The following is a 27,309-nucleotide window of genomic DNA, read 5'->3' on the forward strand; positions in this document are numbered from 1 at the left end:
ACACACACACACACACACACACACACACACACACACACACACACACACCATTCAGCATGGCAACACTCCCTTTTGACAAGTTGTGTACCAGAAAGGGAAGACTATGAGGCTGTGATGGCTCGTTGCCTCCATCTTTCATGATACATAATTTCCTAAGTCAAAATTAGTATTTTGTAGAATTCCATTGTGAAACACCATACTTGTTTAAAGACAACAATTAATTCAACAAAAGGGCATTGATAATACCATATGAGATCTAAGACATACAAGACTCAATAAGAAAGCACTTTTTGCTGGCATGAAAGCAAATCCAAAACTGAAATGATCTAGAACACATATGAAGAGTCTGTGTTCCTGTCCACTTATTTTCCAGGGCATCTTTTTGGTCCCAGGGGCTCATTACATCTGTGGCTGAGGAATCCCCAACTGCATCTCTAAACTCTGGTGTCCTCCCTGAACTCCAGGCTAAAGCCCAGTGCCAGTCTCCACTTGGGGGCATTTGACGTTCACATGCGCTAAGCTTCTGATTCCAGCCCTCACTCTGCTCCACTTCCTACACACTTACCAGGGAGATTCCCTCAGCCCACTTAATGGCAACCCCATCTTTCAGAGTTACTCACTGAAAGATGAAACACTGTGGTTTGTTGTGACACCTCTATTTTTTTTTAACTATCCACAACTGACTTTGAGATCAAATGTCGGCTCTACCTCAAAACAGATGGACTTTACTGTCAACACTGAAGTCTGTGCTCTCATCCTCTCTGGGCAGGGTTGCCGTAAGCACCGTTAAACTGGGAAAACCCTGTATGCACAGTAAGACAACATCCTCTCCCAACTGGAAAAGATGATGTCCCTCCTCTGTTCAAAGCTGCCAGGCTCCTGTCTCCTCATGAGAGGCATCCTTGCCACTGTGTACAAGGCCTAGCAGGCCTAGCCCTGTGGCCCTGCTCTCTGCTCACGTGCAGGCTTGTAAACTTTCATCTTGGCCCCAGCAGACTAGGCTGGGTTGGTCAATGCTCCTGTTCTGTTCACCAAGAAGACTTTCTGGAACACAGTACCAATGCCTGTTAAATGAATTAAGGCAAACTCTACACACACTTCTTATCTCCATAAGTTTTTGAGTTTTAAGAAATTTCTGGCTTCTCATCTTTATTAACGTAAGCTGCTGTTGAATGTAGGTTTACGTGTGCTGGACATGATGGCACACACCTGTAATCCCAGCACTCAGCACAGAGGCAGGTGGATCGCTGCGAGTTTGAGGCCAGCCTGGTCTACAAAACGAGTCCAGGACAGCCAAGGCTACACAGAGAAACCCTGTCTCAAAAAAAACAACAAACAAACAAACAAAAACAAAAAGAAGAGAAAGAATATAGGTTTATGTTAATTGACTTGCCTTTGAATGGATCATTTTTGGTGAATGTACATATGCCAACAAACTCCGTCACTTCTAAGCTTTACTCTTCCTTGTCAAGCTGCCTCAAACTCTGTCTGTATAATTCTTCCTTAGCATTCTGCTGATTAAAATTGGTAAGGATGTGCAAAGACCTCCTCAGCAGTGTGATTTTATGCTTGCTATCAGAGTAGGCCCTTGTTAAAGATTTGTAGGTTCTGATATGGGATAGAGGAGGCTGGAGGATTTAAATAATTCCTTCAGCAAAGACAGCAGCAGGGTCATCCCGGCAGACAAAAAGAGCTTCATCAAACATCAAGGCAGGGAACGCCTCAAGCTGTAAGTGAGACACAGTCATGTTTGGGGAATCAGATATTCTGAGTTCTCCAAATGGACCTGTTTTCTCATGTCTGACTCTTCATAGAGTCTTCCTTGTCAGTAACAAACACCTTGGTAAGGGTCTCAGTAGGTAAGGTCTCAGTTGAGCTTGGTAAGGTCTGAGCTAAGCAAAGCTCTGACTGAAATGGAGGAGAGGGAGGAGACCAGAATTGAGGTGTTTTGCAAAGGGGTCATTAGTGTAAAGAATAGTTTTAAACATCCATGAATGTTCATATGACTGAAATCCATTTGAAATTGTAATTTAGTATAAGTAGTATGAAAAACATTGCTTTTTCTGTAGGAAATCATTTTTTGAGACAATCATTGCTCAACCCGGTAATTCACATTCCTGTATGAGACATGAGTACAGAGGCATATCCCTAGGAGCCCTTCTAAAAGCTTGGTACTGTTATGTCCCCAACTCTCAAATACTAAGATTCAACCTGACTAACTCCTTCCTTAATTGTAACTCTGGCTTCTGAGAAATTGGCCACATAATTTTAAATGGCTCTAAGTAACAGCCTTTCTGTTTCACATCTCCTTTATGCCTGTCCAAACAAATTGATTTCAGTATAGAACCCAGACAATGATTGGATAATATATACTAGGATGAAGGATGCTACAGGGTCAAAGAGGAAAGGGAAAAGCCCTATCTAATCTGAAGGGAAGCCTGCCCCAAAGATAGGATTGTTTAGGATGACAGTGACAATAAACGATCATATGCAGGTCCTAGATGCTTTGTGTGTGGTACCTCACTTCATCCTCCTGATAAAGGTTTCAGGTGCACTGAGTTCCTGTTTCAAAGAACCAGATGACAGTAAGTCTTTTTGTCCATTCTCATACATACTGCAGATGGTGTAGCTGTAATTCCAAGCTGGGAAGTCTGATTCCTGAACCCTTGCTCGTAATCATGAGTGGTAAGACAAAAGGCCGCCAGGCTGAGGTTGGTATTCTAGCTACACTGAGGGAGGAGCATAAAACAGCGTGTTCACGAACAGGCATCCAGGTCAACACTAGAAAATAATGGCAGAAAGTGACACACCAAGTGTGGGCCCTGTTTGCTGTAGGGTTTCATCCTAGAGGAAAGGAGAGGATGTTGAAGGTTTAAAGCAGTACAGAAAAATAGTCAGGATTGTGTTTCTGGATAACCGCTCTGGCCCTGCTGGGGAAAATGAATGTGGAATAGAGAGAACATGAAGTCTTTTCCCTGTCCTCGGGAAGAAAGGAGTGCTAAACCCAACCAGTAACATTAATGACAGGAAAGAAGAGAGGGAGTTAAAAGCCACAAAGGGAAACTGAAAATTCTGTATTGAGGATGTGCCAACAGCACATAAAAGGAAATAGATAATGATGTTCCTCCATTTGCCTCACTTCCTTTGAAAGAAATAACACTCGGTGTTTTTAAAGACTCAGGGATAGTATCCAGATTAGGCAAATACAGTTCAGCTTTTCAGCTACAATAGATAGATAAACACCATTTTACAAGCACCATTTGTTGAAGGGTAGATATGAAGATTAAATCTTTTACTTTACAAGACATAAAACATAATATTAACTCTACATTTTTAAGCAAGAGTTTATTGTAATTACATATATCTATTCTATCTTTAAAACATTTTGAGGGGTGAGGGGAAGCCATTGAAAATCAAGGACCAGACAGTACTGTGATTCAAATGCTTCTTATCCTTTGCATATACAAGCTCAATTTATCAGATACATGGATACATTTGACACATTACTACTTTTCAGCAAAATCACTTTCTCATTTAGTGATAGTTCAGTTAACTAAATTCTTAAGAAATCAGTTTCCTCAATGTTTTTAAAGGATAATGTTCAGCAGTAGAGTAATAATTAAGATCAATGTTAGCCACCCAAATGAAATCAAGATTCTAAAAATATATATATTTGAAAATAGTGTACATTTGTGGGCATTGGCATATATTAGTGAATAGTTAAGGCAAAGAACTATTTCAATAAACAGGTTAAAGTTTATCAAAGTCTAAAATATATTTTAAAATGAGTGACAGAAAATGATTCCAAAAATAAATTTCTGTGTTAAAGAGTTCATTAGAAAACATCATACGAATATAATTAAAAAATATTTTGATTCATTAAATGTGCAAAGATAGAGTATTCACATGGATTCATTGTTTTTCATCAGTTTCTTCTGAAAAAGACACACTAAACATGAGTGACAGGTTTTTTTTTTTTGTTTGCTATAAGTCTATTTTCATGACTGAAATGTTCTTAGACTTATAGGTTACATACAGTAAACTAGATTTAAAACACATTTATTGTATAATATCAAAACCTTCTTAGTCTTTTTTAAAAATCATAAAAGAAATAAAATTAATTATGCCACTTACATTCACTATCCTATAAGTAGGTAAACAACCTTTGAAATCTACATTTTACGCTTTGGTCATTTAATTCAGCATGTGTTTACCTTACTCTGGTAATTTAATTATATTAATAATAGCTTAATGGTCATTCTATTTACCTGAAAACAAAAACATCATGTTTCATATTTTTAAAATACTATCTTACCCCTTTTAAATAATTTTTTACAATGGGTACATATTTGAACATATAAGTAGACAAGTCTGAAAAAAATTTTATATATTTTTTTCTTTGAACTTCTGAGGATGAAATACAAGCAATGACAATTTAGGATTAAAATGTATAATATTTGAACTATTATTTCAAAATCCATCTTAATAAATAAATTTATTCTGGAAAAGTCAACCTCCTAGGAAGTTGGCTCCTCAACAATAATATTGCTCTGGCTATAGGACTGGCTTTCAAAATATAAATAAATGCTTTTTCCCTACCATGCCTTTCCCCAAGGAGGCTTTACAGTAGTCTAGCACCTTATGTTAAAAAGTATTTTGCATATTAGAGCAGAGGGAGATGATAAAGCAAGTTTCACATCAGGGGTCTAACAGGCAATAAACAATGAATGAATTCATCACCACTAAACCAGAGTCTTTGGGGTTACATTACTTTCCAGTTTGGAGGGGAAAGAGACCCACTATGCTACCACATTGGAAGGTATTTTAAGGCCGTATTTTACACTGCATGAGTAAGTTTAGCTACACATATTTTGTACTCCTCATTTTTTTTTTTTTTTTTTTTTTTTTGAAAATGCTTTAAGTTCTTCCTGGCCCAAAGAAAACACCACAGTTGTTGGCTCTCGATAGCCCTAGTGAAAATAAAAGTTGCTTATATTAGAATTCAGCTTACTGAATAATTTAGTTTTTTAATTGTAAAATTTAATAAAAATAGTAGGAAACTTTTCCACTACAAAAATAAAGCATTTTCTAATGTAATGTCTAATTGTCAATATTTCCAGTGCCTCAAGCATTCCTTGTGTAATAGCAACAAGGGAGTCCTTTTTTTTTTTTTTTTTTAAGATGTTTTCAGCTTTATTTTAAAAAGCTGTAAAGCTTAAAAGGAAATGTTTACCCATAGGAAAGAAACATAAACTCAGGCATAAGGAGAAGGGCTTCAGGAACTCGTTCTCTTACATAGTGGATGCTCGCAGAGGTAAGCACTAACAAGTTATGACTTGAAATTCTTGGGTCTAATCATCATCTTGGCCTGCTTGAAAGAGGACTTGTACCCACCAGGCTGGGACTGGCTTATACCAGGCCAGGTGCCCCAGAAAATCCCATTACGGACACCTCTGTATTTCTGGTGATAATATTTGCCATTTAAGTTTGCAGAGAGACATGCATCGAACCACCAGCCTGAGCTGTAATAGAGCCCACAGTTCCCAGAGGGATACCGGTCATTGTCTCTGTCTGGAGTGGTGAAAAACTTCAGGTCATGGTTGTAATGTCTACTGAAACGCAGGGCATCCCCCGCTGTGCCATTATATTCACCGATATGCAATCGGTATTTGAGAAACTCATTAGCCACGTAAAAATGATCATACAAGGCATACAGTGCGAGACCGTTAAAGTCTTCAAGATCTATTCTCAAAGCCATTTCTTTACTCTTGGACAAAAGGTGAATTTTATCATTTCCCAGCCAAAATTCTCGCTCAAGGTTTCCAAAGCCTGCTTTATAGTCCTTCCATTCTCTGGTGAAATTGGTGCTTCCATCAAGGCGAGCCTGTAGCACAGTCCAGCCTCCCCCCGCGGTCTCCATGTCACAGTATACGTCAAAGCTACTGTTTCTGGAATCAGGTGTAACTCTGTAGGTCCCACTGTTTCTTTTTCCTATTGCATAGTATTCAGAACAGTCTTTGTATATTAGATGTTGAACTGAAGGAGGAAAGAAAGAAAAGCACGGGTTTGTTAATCAAAGCCAGACATCTGAAGAATTTCTAGACTTTACTTGGCAATTTAGTTGATGGTGATAATAGAACCTGGCTCTGATGTACTCACCTCAACCTGGTTAGCAGATGCTAACTAAGGCCTCAGAGCCAACCGGTGTTGGCAAGAATGGTGACAACACTGACAGCAGGCAGCAGTAAGAATAAGCGTAAGCAAGGTTTAAGGAGACCAACCACCTCCAGAAACTCTGCCTGCAGAAACACCGTCACTTTTTCACACGGAACCCACACATCAACCTTATGATGGGGGGATTACCACCAGCTTGCTTATAAAGTTATTTTTTCTCAAAAAAAAAAAAAAAGTCAAGGACTTTTCCCACTTCAAATAAGTGTTAAGTGACAGAGCTAGGACATAAAGTCAAGTCTGCCTGCTCTTGTAACCATTGCATTGCTCTGCCCAAGTCGCCTATGAACAAATTCTAGGCACGGTCAGCAAGTATGGGGACATAACAGCAAGTGTTATGTTTCGAACGAAGCGTCAACCTTCAGTGCACAGCATTGCTTAGAAACTCACTCTCATTTCCCCTGAGAACTTTAAAAAGAGGTTCCAGTTGTTTGGTTTTTTTTTTTAAGTCTTCCCCCAATAAAAAAAAAAAGCAATGTTACCCTGAATTTATTATTCAGGAAGATATAGTCGGCCAATATCTCATAGTTTGGTTTTTGAAGAAGCAACAGGTTAACTATGCCCAGTGTAATCAGTTAATGGTTTTGTAGAGGTCAGGGATCAGCTGTTTGTTCCCAGTTCACTTTAATAAAAATCTGAGTCAGATAAAGAAAGTTTAATAATGTAAGATACTTGTGAGGCACAAAAATCTATTTGTGTGTCTTTAGAACTCAGAATGTTCATTTCCTAAAACCTTTAGGAGAAGAGTAAATAATAGGATTTTTTTTTATATCGTTACAAGTTACTGTGCAGTGTCATATTTAATATACGCCTTGTGATGTCACTTAAAACATGAATCTACCTGGGTCGCTAGTGACAGTAGCCCTTGACACAGTGGCTTACCATCTCCAGGAGATCCCAAATGAAAGCGATCTCTACTATGTCTCAGTAACCTCACAGTCAGGATGAACACAGATCCACAGATCGCAACAGAGAGTGGTCTCCCAGCATGTGGCAACCCCATCCACAGAGGTCCTAGGAATCCAGAAGCTGTGGCAAACATGGACACAGGAGGCTGTAGGGCTTGTGGTCTTAAATCGTATTCACCTTAATTAATTGGGGTGCTGAGAACGGATGTGATACTAAGTCTCAAACCCCAAATCTTCCATTCTCAGTAGCTATTTGAGAACGGAGCACAGCAGATTGTTTGTGAAAGCCTTATAAAGACCACGAGCTGCTCTGAGAAGAGGTCAGCAGCCACCCAAGACCTGATTTCCATGGACCTAAGTAAACACAGCCGGGAGCCTTGCCCTATCTATCCTGTGTTCAAACAAACATTGAGACAGGCTAAACGTATTGGCCAGGGTGGAATCAGCTGGCAAGGAGGGTCTAGAGACAGCAAGTGGTCTCTAACAAGTACACTAGGATTTCTGTAATGAGACCATTTACCATCTCTGTTGTCTCATTTGAGAAAACAGGTGGTTTTTTTTTTTGTTTGTTTGTTTGTTGTTTGTTTGTTTTTCCCTGCCATAACCTGACAGATGAAAGGCTTGTTAACCAGCTCTCTCGGGGTAATGTTTATGGCCACTATCTGGCTATACAGCATTCACGAACAAATGGAGAGAGCCTCATTCCACCTACCCGGCTGTGACTGGAACTGTTCTTGGCTGGAGCACTTGGAACACTTGCCGTCCAGACTGTTGACTACAAAGGTTAGATTTGCCACTTTGTCGTCCACGTAATTCTCGATGTTGTTCTTATTCATGACGTGGAGCATCTCCAGGTGCCTGTGCATTTCCTGGACCTCTTCCTTGGCGTTCTTCAGCTCCAAGGACAGCTTGTTCACCTGACTCTCCAGTTCCTCCACCCGGTTGTCCTTCTCCGTCGTTTCTCCATGCCAGCCAGCCTCTCCGTGGTCGTCAGCCAGCAGCTTGCAGTCCTGGCAGGACTTCTTCAGACTCTCCACGGCTTCCTTGAGGGTCTGCACTTCCTTGAGCACCTCCTCCAGGCTGCCGAACTGGCGCGGGAGCTGGAGGGTGAGCGTGGGCAGGGTGAGCTGGAAGGGGCACTGGCTCCCCTCGCACTTGCCGCTGCCCTCCAGCCGCACGGGGCAGGCGGCCTGGACGCTCGCATCCTCCAGCCGCTCGGTCAGGTTGTTCGCTTCCGCCGCTCGGCAGGCAGCGAGGACGGCGGAGCTCAGCCAGAACCAGCCGGGAAGCCTCATCCTGGCAGTGCGTGCCGCCCAGCCCGACACCGCGCTTTAATAGAGCCACGGCCGCCTGACTCAGGCTTTCTGTGTTCCCAGAAAAGGGCGGGCGCATTTGCATCACAGTCTCAGAAGCGGTGGCGGCGCAGGAGGAGGAGAGGGTCCTCAGCAAGTGCCTCTGGCTAAACGCTGTCATCCCTTGTCAGTCAAAACCACGCACAATAGAATGCCTGCAGTGGGTGGCACGCATTGTGTTCAAGATTCACCGTCTTGGTTTTTAATGAAGCACAAGGAAAGTCTTGTTTAAAAAACAATTGTAATACAAATGTTCGAAGTAGACCACTAGCTGGGAAAGAATTTGAAAGTCTAAATGTCTGTGAGCTTCTTCCCGATACATGTAACTGAAATGGAAACGATTCTGTCTCCTTACTAGTTTGGGACATCAAAGACCTGTTTCTTTGAAGGCTAGACTTTCCGTGAATTCTTAAGGACTTACATTCGCTTCTAATCAACTCATTAAATGATCTGTGTGTGTGTGTGTGTGTGTGTGTGTGTGTGTGTGTGTGTCTGTCTGTCTGTCTCTCTGTGCGTCTGTCTGTCTCTGTGCGTCTGTCTGTCTCTGTGTGCAAAGGAAGAAAACTAGAAGAGGAAAATAATGTTGCATTTTCTCCTCTGACAGCATAGAATCTATAATTGTCAGTGCCCAAAACACTTGGAAGCTCATCACTCTATCCGCAGCCTTGGCTGTCCTTCCTCATTGCTGAGCTCAGGAGCTGGGGCAGCGAATCTGCCTCCTTGAAATTTATTGTGCATGCTGGCCTCTCCTAAGCTTTCTTTCCAAAAAGGACGTTATTGCTTAAAAATTATTTCAACATTACTGACACAGATAATTCCAAATTATTTATTTGTACCAGTTAAGGCACTCTGTAATCCATCTATTTATTTAGACTGGGTCTCAAATAGCTCAGGCTGGCCTTGAACTCTTTATCTTCCTGCCTGTTCCTCCTAATTGCTGGGATTACCACCGAATCCAACTCATACTTACTTCTCTAAACAGATTTCCTAAGATTCTTCTCTTCCGTCTCTTAATTCTGTTTAAACTTCCCTATTCAAGTTCTCAAAATATGTCAGGTTCACTCTCAGTGTTTGAGGTTGTGTTTCCTCCTGAGTGCTCAGAAGCCTGGGGTGCTAGTGCTCACACCACCTCCAACTGGACATAACGGGCATTAGCTTTGCCGAGCCCTCATTCCTGTTACAGCGCAGGAGTTTAGACATTTCTCCCTCATACAGAAATAGCCTACACAAACTTTCTAGTGTTGGGGAAAATGTGGAGCATAAAAGGTTTGTCAGCTGCACCTTCTGCCTTGTTCTCTTCCAGCCTATCACTTTGTCTCTCTTCAGTCCATGCAGTATATTCAAACCAACTTTAGACCAGAAGTGTAACTCCACTTTAAAATATCTCATTTCATTTCACCCTCCTTGTCCACTTTCAAATCATGATATGATATTCCCTAGTTGCAAGGGAGAATTAAACAAATGGGTAATTTTAAAGAGAGAAGGAATAACAGATTAAAAATTACCCTGTGAAGTGGACCTATATAGGAGTGGATTCTTGCGCATTGCTAACAAGCTAAAGCCCTCCTCTGAGTCTACCAGTCAAGAACTTATTCTAATTACTGTGTAGTCGACACCATGCTAGAGCATGTATGCGACACGCTTACCAGCACCTCATTCATCCATCCATTTACTCATCATATTCTAAGGATTCTTTCTGAATACACACACAGCACTACTCCTGAGGACTTGAGCTACACTAACAAGCAAATCCAAACAACGACAGCAACAACAAAATGCCTTTCCTTTCTTAAAGATACTGAAGGGCTCATATTTTCCTCATGACATCTGCCAGGGTGGACTTAGGACTTTAATGAAGACCTAAACAATCTTAGAACTTTCTCAATGTGACAAAAAGCACAGCTTTCTGACTCTTGACATGGGCTCATTGTTCATCTGTTCGAATGAGGGATTTGCTCTCTGGGGGTTGCAGCTGACTCTTCAGTTCTCAACACACCATCTAATTATGGGCTAGTGTCATAGGTCTACCTAAAAAGCTTGCGTGCCTTTGAAAACAGGCTGCTGTCTGACCAGGGGCCACTTAAAATTCTCAAAGTGAAAGTAGAAAGCTGCTTTGTTTATCAGTTTCCTTAGCACTGATATGTGATCTTCAGAGATTCTCAACTTAAAACAAAAAAAAAAAAAACAAAAAAAACAAAAAAACATTGCCGCCAACTGGGTGTGGTGACATTTACCTAGGAAGATCGCCAATTCAAGGAGAGAGCTACACAGTAAGACTCTATCTCAAAATACAACTAACCGTTAGTCCCAGATGACAAGGCAGACACTAAGGAGCTACAGGAATGAGGCTCAGTCCACCCCTGGAGCCAGTAAACCCCTGGGGTAGAGTGCTGTGCCAATGGCTGGACAGGACGCTATCTCCACTGTAACCATCTGTCCACGCAGTTAAGCAGCGAAAGGACTCCCGCAGTCAGCAATGAGTGGGTGGTTTTATGGTTCTGAGAAGGCAGAGTGGGAAGTCGATCCTGAGCCTGACTCCAAAATCTGTGTCCTTTCTGCCACACAGACACACATCACTGGGTCCTTGATGAGGGCGGCCGAATGCCGGTATCAGGGTATCAGTGCTTAGAGCAGTTGGGAACCAGGGGAAGTTTTTAAACAAAGATGTAAATCCCCCTCCCTATAGGATCAGTAAAACTTCTGACGTGAAAGAGTATAGAGCAGAAAAACAGCCAAAGGTTTGCCCTTAAACAGCCTACAGTACGAATACAGCCATCTAACAGCCAAAGCTTTGCTCTTAAATAGCTTACAGTACATATACAGACATCTGCTTTTTTGTATAATCTGGAGCTCAGGTTAGATGTCAGTGGAAGTGGAATATTTCACAGAAGCCTTGGGATGTCACTAGCCAGCGCAATGCCTTGTTGTAAACCCTACACCAAGGTACTGGGAGGACCCAGGAGGTTCGGGCACCATTTCATCTCATTTATTGTCGTCTAGCTAAATTTCCAGAGACTTAGAGAAGTTGATATAACCAATAGTGAGGCAACTAGACATATTTTTGTCTTATATTGGAGATTAATATTAGTTTCTTTTTTGTATTCTTGAAACAAGACAAACAAAATATAAACTAAGAAAAACAAGGTGTGGCTTTTGGCCCCTGTCTTCATGTCCTGATGGTTGTGGTAGATACACCCCTATAGGCATCACAAGTGCTGAGTCAGCAAATGTTGTGATGAATCAGGTACCCTGAGCGTTAGGTTTCTGGAAATCTGGTCCCATTAATTTTATAGCCGTGTGTGTGTGTGTGTGTGTGTGTGTGTGTGTGTGTGTGTGTGTGTCTTTAAAGATATCTTATTAAGCATATCTTGTTGATGTGGGACTCACAGCTAAGAGACTGTATAATAAGTGCCTGGCGGAAGCTCTGCTGGTGATCCTTCTACTCTTCATGGGGTGCACCACAGCCTTCTTATGCTTCCAGACAGTCCCTCAGCACCCTGCTACCACAAAACCCACGCAAGTGTTAAAATCATGGCAGCCGGCCAAATGACGGCAGAACATTGTCTTTCACTTGAGCTAGGAATACTGTGTCAGTTAACTCTCTATGTGCCCCTAAGTGATCCCGTAGATTGTGGAGTTGTAATACAGCTCTGAAGTGCTCGGGTGCTGTGTGCATACATGGTCTTCAGGTTGGCAACAGTGGGATGCTCAGGAAGTTTTGAGGTGGTCCTGGACAAATGTTGATCTTCAGGGGGCTGGGAGCCTGCTGTTGTTGGAGACCGTGGGACCCCAAGCTCTTCTCTCCTCTTTCACTTCCAGCCAAGAGGGGGATGGTTTTCACCACTCTCTGCTCCATCAGTAAAGGGCCTGAGACCCCCCGGATGACAGGTTGGTTATCCCATATGGAACACTAACACACGGATTGATAATAAATTTTACTTGTTTGCTTTTATGTATGTGGGTGTTTTGCCTGCATATACACCTGGTACCCTTGGAGGCCAGAAGATGTGAGCCTTCATGTGGGTACTGGGAATCAAACTCAGGTCCTCTGAAGAGCAGCCAGTGTTCTTAACCACCGAGCCATCTCTACCAGCCCCACAAATAAATTTTGGAGCAAGGACAAACTTTTAACGATGGAATCCATGAACAACTGAGGACTATACATTTTTATAAACCACATGGCTTTCAATTCTTGAAACGTTCTTTACATTTTAAAGATAATTAAATTGATATTTACCTGTTTTATCACTTGCATTCTTTAGAGCTTTGTTTTGTTTACATTTGGCATTTTGAATACTATATTCATATGAATTTATATAGTATATAACATATAGGCACACTGTATGTTATATATAATATGCAATGTGTTTGTTATATAGTTTATGTAAGTTAGATTGTAGAATTTAGCTTAAAACATTATTTCAGAGCCAGGCATGGTGGTGAGTGCCTGTAATTCCTGCACTCAGAGATGCAGAAGTGGGAGGATCTCTGAGAGTTCGAGGCCAGTCTGGTCTACAAACTGAGTCCAGAACAGCCAAGGCTATACAGAGAAACCCTTGTCTCAATCCTGCCCCCCCCCCCCGAACAAAAAACAAAAAACAAAAAAAACCCAAAAACAGTATTTTGCCTAGTTATGGAAAAATAAAAATATCAAACTAATTCTGTGCTAGGGAATAATTTATGCAACATTCATGCCTGACCTTATACTCCTAGAAATTGACCTTTAAAAAACTCCAACCTCTTTGAAATATACATCAGCGTGTGAAGCTTTAATAACTTGAAAAGGTGGTGTCCACCATTGCTGAAAACTAAGGAAACTGAAGGAAACATTGTACTTTTAATATCCAGTGTTAAAACACGCTGATGGTGCCTCTCCTAAGTCCTTCAAGGGAGACCGTTTCTAAATGTTTTTCTAATGTAACATTTTGAGGTGAAGCATTAACTGACTCTGCTTCTGCTTTGATGTTATCTGTAAGTGGTACTACTTCCTGTTACCCAGGGTGGCAGGAGAAATCACTGATGATTGTTATCAGATGCTCCGGGACAACCCCACGCTTGTCTCCCCCTAACCTGGTTGCTGTGGCCTGCCACCACTCCCTCTGCTCCTATATTTAACACAGACTTGTTCCGATCACGTTTGCATGTATGAAAAGGGTGTAATTTTTGATTGTTGAGACAGATCAATTGCAGTGATGGCTGCTGCATACAAAAAGATAGACACAAGCTTTACCAGTCACATATAAATTTAAAGTAAATATTCCTCCTGTGACTATAATCATCTCAAAAGATACCAGGATGTGAAAAAGAGAAGAGCTCCGGGACTGTAGCCAGTGAACCTTAGTGGTCAGCCTTCTGTTGACTCCCATGCCCTAAACGGCGCAGCTCAGCTCATTACTGTCATGTGACACGTGAGATGGTCACATTAGAGATCTGTGGTGTCCCTTACAGGTGCAGCTTTTAAGGTTTTAAATGTTGGCCCAATCACTGACTGCAACCGAAAGGATGAAGGCCTGTGTGCTTTCAGCTGGTCACTCCCTCCACTTTGATTCATGGAGATAATAAGGACTTTAAAAAATAAGAGAAAACAAACAAAAACTGATGTGCTGTTGATTTCGTGGTGGAGAGGGGGGTGGCATGAAGTTGAGAGCAATGGTGTTCAAGCCTTGGGAAAAAGCCGGTAAGTGAGGTTCACTGAGCACACCGTCGCTGAATGCCCCAACCCCATCCACTGTGTCACAGCATTGTCCCCACGATTTAAAGATTATTTTGTTTTTAACTCTGAATGTGTGTGTGTGTGTGTGTGTGTGTAAGAGAGAGAGAGAGAGAGAGAGAGAGAGAGAGAGAGAGAGTGGGTATATGCTCATGTGAATGCAGGTAGGTGTCCATGGAATCCTCTGGAGATGGAGCTACAGGTTTGTGAGCCCATGATGTGGGTGCTAGGAACTGAACTCAGGTCTTCTGCAAGAGCAGTATATGCTTTTACACAGTGCTAGCTCATTGTGCCAGCTCAGTTATTTCTGTCGTCATTGTTTCCTTGGTTTTTTGTTTTCTTTTGTTTTGTTTGTGACCGGATCTTTCTACGTAGAGCAGACTAGTCTTGAACACACAGAGATCTATCTGCCTTGGCCTCTTGAGGGCTGGGATTAAAGGCTGGCTGTGTGTGTGTGTGTGTGTGTGTGTGTGCATGCCACTTTCCTTGAAATGGAAAATGTTAGAATAATTTTCTATAAATTAGACAATAAGGTTGGTACCAGGTCTATATAGACACCGCTGTGCCAGGTTTGTGTTGCCTGAGCAGGAAAGAGTGTCCTGCTCACTCCTTCACTAGCTTCACCCTTTCCTCTCAGTCTACCTCCCCAGCTACCAGCCACCCAGAACCCCTCATTCCACAAAGCAGAAAGAAAGTGAGACGGGAAGTGTTTAGAATGAAGCTTTTCATTCGAATGAAAGGGTTCTTAAAAGAGAGCCATTCCCCCATACAAATAGCATATTAACTTTCACAGGTCTAAAATTTAATTAGTGCAGGGTCAATTAAGTGCATAAATGAAAGATGCTGCAGAATACACAAGATGCAAGGTAGAGCTTTAGTTGGGCATAGCAGCACACACCTTTAGTCCCAGTACTCAGGGGGCTGTGAGTTTGAGGCCTGCCTGGTCTCTATAGTAAGTTCCATGATAGCCCGACCTACATACATAGTGAGACTCTGCCTCAAAACGAACAAGCAAACAAAAACAAACAAACAAACAAACAAACAAAAAAACCAACAAAACCAAAAAAAAAACTAAGACAAACAAAATACAGTTTAATGGACACTGGGCTTAGTAGCGTAGGTTATGTTTTCTCTTTTTGTCTTTGCCTGCTTCTCTTGTTCTTCTCACCTTTAGGTCTTTGCTTCTGCATTAGGTGAAAAGTAAAGAGAAACAGGTGCTTTTTGTGGGTACTGTTGGTGGGGAGCTCTCCTTTTGTCCATTTAGGTTGCCCATTGCTGCTCCACAAATACCCAGAATCTGATGATCATCATGGGGTCCGTCTTCTCTGATTTTCCCTCCCATTGCCACCCAAACACAGTGGACAGAAATATAGTGGAACGAAAAGAAGTTGATCCCAAAGAGCTGAAGAAATGGGATAAAGGTGGCTGGGAAGCAGAAGCACGGGGAAGTGAAAGAGAAACTGAATGGGGAGGGGAGCTTTATTATGCTCTTTTGTTTAATGAAGATATTAAGTCCACATGTAAGTCTTTTTTTTTTTCCAGAACAGGTTAGGAGGGAACAAAGTTAGGAAACATGATTGGAATCAGGGCCTTGGAGCATCAAACATAAATTTCCCCTTCATTTTGATGGTGGCCAGTCTTGGTAATAGCTGCTTTGGCTTGGGTGATAATGTCCACAGACAAAATTAAATAAACTCTTAGGATATCCAAGTGCCAAATAGCTCAACTTTGCAAACTGCACATTTTTAGCCAAAAGACACAATTCCCAAATGCTGAGAGGAAAACTGCTGTGAAACTGTTTGCTATCATGACAATACCTTAGAATTTCTTGAGCTTTCTATGCTTTAAAGTGCTATTAGTGTGGAAAACTGCAAAACTAGCATTGTATGGTAGGAGTAGAATTAAGTAACATAAAACAGGACAAGCAGCCTGTCCAGTTTATTCGGCAAAGTGAACTATTACATGGTTGTTTGAAGCTGCCTTTTCCTAGGGCTTTAAAACCTCCAGACCTGCTGTTCACTTTCCCAGCATCTTCCTTCACAGCAGAGGGAACCTTACAGCTGAGGAAAGCGCCAGCCTGACTGGGGCTGCCAGTGTGGCCTAATTTTTAATACAGTCTCATCCAGATTGTGCCTTTAATGTTAGAAAAAGTAAAAGAAACTACTACAAAAGTACTATTCCCCCATACCTACATAAAGTGTGTATTGCAGTTTCTTCAGGTCCTTCAAAAAAATAATTGAGAGTTCCTAAATGTACTAGTCGCAAACCCCATTGGGTACGAAGTTCAGTTTCACCAATGTATATGTCTAAGATATTTCTCATTGTCTTTTTTTATTAAAACATTTTTTACAATATATTTTGATCATATTCTCCCCCGCCCCAACTTCTCTGAGATCCTCCCCATCTCTCCTCAACCAACTTCCTCTCCCAAAAAGAAAAAGAAAAAAACAAAAGCAACAAACAACAACAAAAACCATAATAAGTATAAGTCATAACAAAACAATACAGAAAGCACACAGAAAACACGGAGTCTATTTTGTTTTGGCCAATGACTCCTGGGCAAGGGAACTGCCCTCATGTTTAATGCTCAGTAACAATCTAGTGAAAAGAACTATTTCCCCTTTCCCAGCAGGTATCAGTTGCAAATAGCTTCTTGGTTAGGGCTGGTACTTTGTGTCTACTTTCCCCTCTCAGAGCTTGGATTTTGTCTAGTCAGAACATGTGTTTGTCCTGTGTGCACTGCCACAGTCTCTGTGAGTTTGTATGTGTACCTATTATGTCTGGAAGACACTGTTTCCTATCAGTCATCTACCACCTTTGGCTTTATGATCTTTCCACTTCCTGTTATGTACAGATCCCTGAGCCTGGGGGCAAGATTTGATAGAATATCCCATTTAGAGCTGAGTGTCTCAAAGTCTCTCCTTCTCTTCATATTGCCCTGTGTGAGTCTCTGTGCTCGTTACGTTAACTGACGAGGGCCAAGCAAAGCACTGACCCAGGGGTATAGGGACACATCATTAGAAGTCATTTTATTGCTATCTTTATCTAGTGGAATAATAGTCGAGTTTTCCCTAGTGTCCATGGCATGCACAGTCTGAGGTTTTTGACCACTTTAGCAGGGCCAGATACGGGTTCTATCTCATAGAGTAAACCTTGTTTCCAATAAAAAAAAAAAGGCGGGGGGGAGCTCCTTCCATCACATGGGTTCCTAGGTCAAGCATGGTGATAGCAGGTATGAGGCCGTAGGTCAATTCTCAGTACTGCAAAAAGAAAGGAGGAAAAAAAGATGTAGAGGAAGAGGAGATGGGGAGAAATGTATGTGACAACCAAAATCATACTACTTTCTTTGTTCTGGTAAAATATACAGAATACAAACAACCATTTTAATGACTGTAAGTATGTAACACTTGAGCGCCATTAAGTACTTCCATACTGTTCGGGACACAGTTCATCTCCAGGACTCTCCATCATCCCAACTGAAACTCCTTATCTAAATGACTTCCTGTTTGTCACTCTCCCCAAGCATCAAATAACCATGACTCTTTCATAATGGGAATGTATAATAATTATCCTTTTGCGTCTGGCTTACTTCAGTTAATACATTGTCTTCACGTTTTATCCATGTTGTTGCTTTGTCTGAGTTTTGTTATTTTATTTCATGGAGGCTGAATTATGAATGCTACATTGTGTATTTCAATTTTATGTGCTTAGATTTTTTAAAAAAGTAATATTTGTTGACACATGATATCTGCACACACTCTTGTGTGTGCATTGAGTATCAATCAATACAAGATAATTAGTACACCTGTCACCTGAAATTTTTTATTGTTTCTTCATTCAGAATCTTCAGATACATTCAGAATCTTCTTTTGTAGCAGGCTTTCCAGTAATGCTTGTAACAGTGGCACTCTGGGGGTAGAACTATGGGGATCATGATCATGAGACCACCCTGGGCTGCAGAGCAAAATTCTGTCTCAGAGGAAGGAAGGAAAGAAGGAAGGAAGCCTTTGCTTTGAGTTGTATAATGGCTTGTTGTTAACTATATTCACCCCGCTTCTAAGTTCTCTTAGAAACCTTTGTGAAGGCTTATTGATGGTCCATCTTAACACATGTCACTGTGATACTTTCTCATGTGTCCAGGGCACAATTTTCCAACTCTCTGTCCATCTTCTCCAGCCCGGATCTCTAGGAACCACCATTCTACTCACTGGTCAACATTGTTTTTAGATCCCACATACACAGTGTAGACCCCGAGGGTACTGGTTTGTCTCTGTCTAGCTTTTCTCACTTAATAATATCTTACAGTCTCATTCATTTTGCTGCAAATGTTGAGACTTCATTGTGTGTGTGTGTGTGTGTGCATGTGGCTGGATGAAACTCCATTGTGTTAATATACCATATTATCTGTTGATAGCACCTATACGAATGTATATGTTAGCAGCTCTGAAGAGTGCTGCAATAAACATTGGTAATACATATCTCTTTGGTATGCCGATGTCATTTCCTTGGAGTATAAACCTGGGTAATCTTTGGATATCATCTTAGTTGTTTTTTTTTTGTTTGTTTGTTTGTTTGTTTTTTCCTGGTGCTGTAATAAAATTTTCTAACAAAAGTAGCTTAAAAGAGATGCGGTTTAACTATTCCAGCTCATAGTTCAAGGCTCTATAGTCCATCATGGCAGGAAGTCAAGGCAGTAGGAGCATGAAGCAGTCAGGAAGCAGGGTGATGCATGCACACTGTTGTCAGCGCCCTCTCCTCTTACACACTCCAGGATGCCGGAGAACAGTGACAGTGGGCAGACCTTTCCATCTCTGTTAATATGGTGATAGTGATTCCCCACCAGCCTGCTGAGGGCCCATTTTCTAGACGATTCTAAGTGTCCAGGTGACAGTAAATACTAACCACCACAGGCATATGCCAGGGGGTGGAATGGTAGCCTGAGCCTATTTTAGTTTTGAGGCTCATCTGGGCTTTTAGGCACAGCAGATACACTCAATGATATTACAAGAACATATAATAGTTAATCTTCTCTGAATCCTCTCTGACATTTGCTGTGTTTGGGTTTTTCCTGACAGTCATCTGAACTGGTGCTTACAGTTTGCATTTCCCTGATGTCTAATGCTACTGAGCACTTTTTTTATATATTCATTTTTTTGAGAAGTATATATTCAAATCACTTGCTCATTTTGACTGGATCGTGTGTTTTTGCTGCTCCTTTAGTTTCTTCTATATTCTTGATGTTAACAATTTATTAGCAAACATTCGTAAATTTTCTACCATTCTGCCGGTTGTCTCTGTACTCTGCTGATTGTTTCCTTTATAATGCTGAAGTATTTTTAACCTGATATAATCCAACTTCAATTCTTGCTTTTGTTTCTTGATTTTGGGGGGATACTTATCCAGAAAATTATTGAGGCAGTGTGTGTCTTAAAGTGCTCAGCCTGGTTTCTTCTAGTAGTTTCCCTCATAACACAGGTCCTAACACTTTCTTGGGAGGCATTTTCCCAACTGAGCCATCCCCCCAGCCCCCCAGCTGTACATATCATTTTATATTCCAGGGGACAAGCAATCTTGTTGTTTTATTGCTGTTGTGTTTAGATAAGGTCTTACTGTGTAGCCCTGTCTGGCCTGGAAGTTACTATAGAGACCAGGCTGACCTCAAACTGAAAGAGATCTGGCTGCCTCAGCCTCCTGACTGCTGAGATTAAAGACATGTACCAACACACCCACTTGGTTCTAAAGCTGATGTAATAGAGTCACATAGAAAAATACTATTTTGTATTTGGATTATTTCACTCTGTTCATGAGAGCCAAGAATGTGTTGGCATGTATCTTTCTGTTGTTTCTTTATTCCACTCACTACCCATTGTATCTCCAATGAACACAAAAGGCAGCTCCTGCTTCAGACTATAACACGTGATGCTACATGAGCATCCTCGTATGTGTCTCAGGGGATGTTTGCGGGAAGTTTGGTGAAATGCCTACAGAGGAATAGAGCTGCTTCCTGACAGGATTTGTGTTTCTTCTCCTTTGAGGAAACGTCCCCCACGTGTTTCTAACACTTTTCCCACTACTGCACATCCTTGACACTTGATACGTCAGTAACTTGTGCATCTTTGTGTCAGTTACACTGTATCTAAATAATCACTTTCAGTAGGTGTATAGTGAGAAGTAGTACTATAATTTTCACTACTACCTTATTAGAGTTTAATAACCAATGCTATGTTGGCTTCTGTTTTGTATACACAGATGTATATGCGTCCATACATATATGTTTACACACAGTACCCAGACATATGTTTTACTATGCAACTGTCGATTATTTTCTTAAAATAAAATGACAGCAGTAAAAAGTAAACTCAAGCGTATGATAGATTATCACGGCCAGGCGATGGTGGCACACACCTTTAATCCCAGCACTTGGGAGGCAGAAGCAGGTGGATCTCTGTAAGTTTGAGGCCAGCCTGGTCTACAGAGTGAGTTGCAGGATAGCCAGGGCTACACAGAGAAATTCTGTCTTGAACCACCCCCCCCAAGAAAGAAAGAAAGAAAGAAAAGAAAAAAGAAAGATTATCACATTACATATCCATTTAAAAAGTAAAGTACACAATTCCTTGCTGAAGCGTGTTCATTTTCTCACTTTTTCATTAAAACTGAGTACTAGGGGCTTGAGCTGCAGTGAATGCTTTCCAAGCATGGGTGAAACCCTGGATTCATTCCCCAGCACATTAAAAATAAATAACTAGGCCTGAGTATTATCATTATTGTAAAATTCTTTCAATATCATATGACAAAACAAGTATTTCTTTGAATTTCTTTGATGAAGCTGGATGGTTTTTCGTAAGTTTCTAATCATTTGAATTTAGTTAAGCAGCTTACATTGTTTTAAATTTTTTTTTTAATTTGTGTGAGTTTTCAGCTGCATGTATTTATGCTACCACACACATGCGTGGTGTCTGAAGAAGCCAGAAAAAGGCGTCAGATCCCTTGGAACTGGAGTCGCAGCTGGTTGTGAGCCATCATGTGGGTGCTGAGAACTGAACACCGGTCCTCAGGAAGAGCAGCCAGAGTTCATAACTGCTGAGCTATCTCTCCAGCCCCACGACTTTCATGTTTATAACCACCCTTCGTCTATTGTGATGCTTTTAAAGAAAATCCTTTGGATTGGAAAAAAAAAAAAAAAAACTGTTTAAAGCTATCTGTATTAACCCTTGTGTTTCCAGCTTTTGCTTTTTTTTTTTTTTTTTTTTTTTTTTTACATTTGGCTTTTAATTACAGGGCTGATATGCAGAAATCCTTAGATATTTTGTTTCCGACTTCTTAACATTTTCCTTATGTCCTTTCTTATACAATTACCCATCTGTATTTTAGTCAGGTTTCCTAATTTGAAACTTTGAAAACTGACGTAATCGTGTTTGTCGTGTACAGACTGTTGTTCTGAGCTGTGGAGCGTCCTACTACAGCCAGTCAACATGGACTACCACACATAGTTCCGGGATGATTCTCAGGGTGTTTTAGCTGTGGTCATTAGCATACAGTAGATACCCTGAACTTACCCTCCCATCTATCTGAGATGTACCTTTAGGCAACATCTCCTCAGTTTTTACCCACCTGGTAATTACTCCAGCTCTGGCTGTGTCTATGACATCAACCATCTTGGCATCCACATAAGAATGAAATCATGAAGTATCATTTGTCATCATTCTGCATACCTGGCTTACTCCGTTTATATAATGTTCTATTTGTTGTTGCAAATGATAAGATGGACATTTTCTTGAAGGCTGAGTAGTATTTGTATACTTATAACTCATCTTCTTGATCCACCCATCTATTGATGGGATATGTAAATTGATTTCTGATCTTGGATATTGTGGATAGCTTCCCCTTCAGCATGCAATCTCATTCCCTTTGCATATGTGCCCAGTAAGTGGATTTGATGGCTTCTTCCTCTTACTTTTTTCATTTTATTTTTTTGTATAGGCTTATAATGCTCTAGAATTTACATTATGTGTGTGGATAAAACCCAACTTTACTCTCTTGTCAGATGGTTAATGTGGTGTTTCAGTATAGTGTATTGATGAGCTAAATATTTTCTGCTTTAGCTTCAAATATCACATTTTATTATTTGTTGAATTACACATATGCAAGATGTATTCATGACCCTGCTAGTTTATACACTGATACTGTTCTCATCATCATATAGTATATATATGAAATATATATAGAAATATATATTTATAATATTTATATATAAATATATATAAATATATATTTATATATATATATTTCACATATATATTTCATATATATGTATTTCTAACATAATTTAAATCTAAAAGGGGAAGTTTACATGGGTCATTGTTTTTTTAAGTTCTCAGTAATTCATTATTTGAACTGCTTCTAAATTTTATATTTTGAAAAATCTCTGGCTGGAGAGATGGCTCAGTAGTTACAAGCACTGTCTGCTCTTCCAGAGGTCCTGAGTTCAATTTTCAGGAACCATATAGTGGCTCACATGGTGATCTGATGCCCTCTTCTGGCATGCAGGTGTACATGCAGTCAGAGTATTCATATATATAAATAAATATTTTAAAAAATCTCAGTGATTAATCTTAGAATTTCCTTCTTTGTGATATATTTTATTGTCCTCAACCATTAATACAAATCCTTATATTTTCTCATATATCTTTGTGGATTTTTTTGGTAAGAAATTCTCATGTCTCTTGTTCTGTTGACTTTTTAGATTTTATTATCTTACATGCTGCTGTTTTTAGTGACTAGAAAGTTCTCTTGTGGGGGCTGGAGAGATGGCTCAAAGGTTAAGAACATTGGTGGCTCTTCCAGAAGACCAGGATTCAATTCCCAGCACCCACATGGCAGCTCACAACTGTCTGTAACTCTAGTTCCAGAGGATCTGACACCCTCACACAGACATACATGCAAAAGAAATACCAATGCACATAAAATAGGAACAAATAAATCATTTTTAAAATGTTTTAAAAAGGAAGCTCTCTTGTGTACATGGATCTAGTAGTGGTTATCAAACTATAAAAATATTTTTTTTAATATTTTTCATGGAAGCTCTTTGTCTAGGTATGGCTAATGGTCCTTTTTTTCCCCCTAGATTTTATTTTTTTCTTTTTCTTGTTTAAGTACTTTGTAAATATATTCTGAATTCATTATGTCCAGAGAGCATACTCTGCCAGGTGAGGCCTTTCATATTCTGGTATTTATGGGAATTTTCTCAGATTCTCTTAATTTAGGAGGTGCTGGCTATGTGCACCTGAAATTCACATGGGAAACAGATACTGGTTAGCACCTAACCCTCCACAGCAACACAACAAATTCACTCTTCAATCTCGTAGATACGTCTTTTTTACACATCAGACCCCTATTTTACAGTGACCTGCTTGCTTCTTTTAATGGGAAGTGCTATTTGTCAACAGGAATCTGTAGCCCAGGGACATTTGTTGCTGCTGGAAAGACTTCGTTTCTATGCTTTTAAGTAGAAAGATCTGGAAAAGATAAAAATAAAGCATGTTACTATCCATTCTAAGCGAGTAACAGCACATTTACATAACCTCTTCATCTTATAGAATTGTCTTTTTTATACATCAAAACCCTATTTTACGGTTATCTTGCTATAATTACTCATTCACCACCCCACAAAGGAACATAATTTTTTCAGAATAACTCTACCAACAATGTGCCTAGAGAAAACAGATATGGGTCTTTTTTCTTAGGGAACAACCTAGTCGTGGTTTCTTTTCAAACTGCAATGGTCTCTGCACCAACTCAAAACAGTTACGTTTAATATTTTTATTTCAGTGATTGCTTCTAAATTTTATAATTATGTTATTCTGCATTATGTCTACAAAACAGAAAGTGCTATAAGAATTTAAGCTTCTGCCTATAGCTCATCCATCCTGTTTCTTTTATCTCCCATCATACTTCTATTTTAAGATTTTTCTTCCCTTTATATTTATAAATGCCTCTTCTCGTGCATAAGGTAGCTTCTGAATTTACATAGGTTTTCTATAATGATAATTTTTATTTATAGTATCATTTAACATCCTTGTCTCTGAACCTTTACAATTAAACTAAAATGAAATTGTCTAATGTATCCTCTTCCACATTTCCTTAATAACTGGAATAAATCGGGGGGGCATCTCCTTCTGCAGACATTGTGCATCCTTGAGGGGTCTTCATGCCTCTCCACCTGGACACCACTGGTCTCTTTGTCTTGCACCGTCCCCATGCCAATGCAAGGTTATTCACTTCCGAGTTTCCGTCTCCCATGGAATGGAATTGTTAAGTCCCTAGAAAGTGTGTCGTTGGCTCTGCGACCCCACTCAGGCTTCTTAACCATCACTTGAGTTTTCTTTATATCAATTTTGGGTTATAATGTCAATTTCATAATGATATCTTACAAGCGTTGAATGAAATATGTGGATAGCATATAACATAATGTGTGCCATGCAGGAATAATTTAGTAAATAAAATGTCGGCCACTTTAAACAAACTGTAAGAGGTGATTATTAATTCATAATTTTATGTGGGTATTCATCTGGTAGATATTTATTAAATCAATTTTATCACATCTGATTGGTGAATATTTATTGAATATTATTTCCTAAACGTATACTCTTGTTTATAGTTATTGAGGAAGAATTTGAGTCCACATGGGCTAGGCCTTAGTGATACAGTGGTAGAAAGATGGATGTGGTCCCAACCTTAACAGCATTTTCAGCCTTCTATCTTACCAAAAGCCATGTCTAAGTAAGCAATTGTGCTCTGGAAAGTCCCCTCTGGAGTCCCCAGTTTGCAAGCACCAGCTTGACATGCCTGAAAAGAATTATCTCATTTCGCTACATTACTGGATGCTCAGTTCCTTCTTTACTCACACCTCTGCTAGAATGAAAACTGCTAGAACTCCTCTGTACTTCCCTTACAAAGTACAACTTAGTTTTAAATTCCATAATCTGTAGTACCCAATGGATCATTAACTGCAAGAATAACATTTACAAGGAAAATTTCTTTATGTCATCAACTAAATGTTTCCTGTTTTTCAGCCTCAACAAAAATTTAGCTAACACATCTGCTCCCAATGTCTTTATAGCCTTTTTAGCTTTTTTCATTGTTCCATGCTGTATGTTTTATTCCACTGAAACTAAACAGTAAAATCTACCTTATTAAGGTATTATTACTATCTTAAATATAAAGACGGTATTATTAATATCTTAAATAATATCTCATATTATTAAAATCTTAAAGAGAAACAATTTTATACCATTTTAATTCATCAACAAAGCATCAGATTTAGGTTTATGCGGTCTTTTCACAAAACTATAGAAAAGCAACAAGAAAAATCTCTGAAAGTATAAAGTATCAGATCTGAAACCTGGGGACCTGTGGTCATATAGACTTATCCTCAGGTAGGTATACCAGTGAGTAAGAGAGACAGGAACAGTCCGGTGGAATAACTTTCCCAAAGTTCACCCACCAGTTTTAGGCTTTGAGCCATTTTTTTCCCAGTCAGTTGAATGGTATTTTAAAGGTAGATGAGAAGGTGGATGGATGGTTTCAATATGAACTATCCACACAGCCCATAAAAACAGTGCAAATGATAGAAATGACCTGAAACTTAGTACGTGACACATACGTTGAACAAAGGGGGCAGGCAGTACTTCTAAAATGGCAGCGCCATCTGCTACTTGAAAAAGTCAGTCTTTTAAATAGCAATTGCTTCTTTGACATTGTAATAAGAACCCAGTGTCATCAAATTTAATAAAAATTTCACTTAGAGCTGAAAACTCGGGTTTTGATGGCAAGGTCTAGAAATTATTTTTAATGTTGAAAATTTTCTCATTTTTCAAAAACACTATGCACATTGAAAATACAATGCAGTGGCCGAGGAGACGGCTTAGCCAGGAAAGCCCTTGGGACACAGCATGAGGGCCGGAATCTGGATCCCTAACACCTAGCACTCTTTGTAAGCTGGGTACAGCTTGGAGTGTACCTATAATCCCAGCACTGGAGAGAGGGAGACAAGAAGATCCCTGGGGCACACAGGCTAGCCAGTCTAGGTGAATTGGTGAGCTCAGATTCAGTGAGAGACTCTGTCTCAAAAATAAGTTGGAGAGCAATTGTGGAGGACATAGATGTCAACCTTTGATCTACACAGACACAAACCAACACACACACACACACACACACACACACACACACACACACACACTTTCTAATGTGTCTATACTGTTGGCTGCTAGTTTGCAGTCTCTGGCACAAATCATACCATTATGACATGGATTTAAGTCTACCTTACATATTTTGAAAGCTATAGGTGCTTGCTTTACTTTCTTTTTCAGATACGGGAATTTATATAAATAGCTAATTTATCCTTAAACTGTTACAACCAAGTCATAGTAACTGGAAATGTGTCACTTCCTTAAAGCGAGGCTATTTATGTTTGCCAGAAAACACATCAAAAATTTTTTTTTTGTCAGAGTCAATTTTGTGAACTAGAAACAGATGTTTTTGAAGAAGGGTTTGCTGGAATCCATTTAAATTTTTTAATTTTTATTATTTTGTTTATCAAGGTTGATATTAAATAAGAAAAGCTATGGTTATCTCATGGTGCTATGATATGGTTTTCTCTCTGCTTTGTCAAAAGCTAAGACAAGAGAAAGAAATAGCTCTATTATAAAAACTAAATTTCCCGGAAAACTATTAATCTTATAATATCCATCCTTTACTGGGGACATCCCAGGGTGATCTGCTGTGTAATTGCCAAAGTTATAGCTATTTTTGGTCACAAGTTAACTGACGTGTTTAAAGCAGCTAAGTTGTTCATTTTAGCAGATTATAAAAGTTTTTAACTTCTTAAATGTAGTACTTTATAATATCCATTGAATTAATAAAGATTTATTTATTTTTCTTTCCCCTTACCCCAAGAGAATTTGGTAGAATACAGACATTCAACTATTGCATTCTGCCACTTACTGGTTTGTTCTGCTCTTCTACTAAAGTTGTTTAAGTAGCTTCTAGTCACATGTCCTGGAGGTAGATCATGCTGACCTGAGGACTTTCCCTGGGTGGCAAGCCGTCA

General features: G+C 39.9%; 2 protein-coding genes across 2 annotated transcripts in view; one reads left to right on the plus strand and one right to left on the minus strand.

The window, feature by feature from the left end:
* Positions 1-27,309, plus strand: part of Ccdc146 (coiled-coil domain containing 146) — a 116,498-nt gene that overhangs the window by 33,781 nt on the left and 55,408 nt on the right. The window lies entirely within an intron of this gene.
* On the minus strand, positions 3,327-8,473 carry Fgl2 (fibrinogen like 2). The gene is made up of 2 exons (XM_055612984.1): positions 7,852-8,473; positions 3,327-6,036 (listed from the first exon to the last, which is right to left on the minus strand). The coding sequence occupies exons 1-2, from the start codon at positions 8,432-8,434 to the stop codon at positions 5,330-5,332; spliced, it is 1,290 nt and encodes a 429-aa protein (XP_055468959.1). The 5' UTR covers positions 8,435-8,473; the 3' UTR covers positions 3,327-5,329.

Source organism: Psammomys obesus, unplaced genomic scaffold, assembly GCF_907164565.1.
Source record: "Psammomys obesus unplaced genomic scaffold, mPsaObe1.curated_primary_1811, whole genome shotgun sequence".
NCBI classification, from domain to species: Eukaryota; Metazoa; Chordata; class Mammalia; order Rodentia; family Muridae; genus Psammomys; species Psammomys obesus.

Excerpts from the sequence above, each read along its gene's own strand:
- Fgl2 (XM_055612984.1), bottom strand. The coding sequence starts at position 8,434 with ATGAGGCTTCCCGGCTGGTTCTGGCTGAGCTCCGCCGTCCTCGCTGCC. Across the intron at positions 6,037-7,851 it reads ACAGTTCCAGTCACAGCCGG|TTCAACATCTAATATACAAA; the intron begins GTAGGTGGAATG and ends TTCCTCCTTCAG.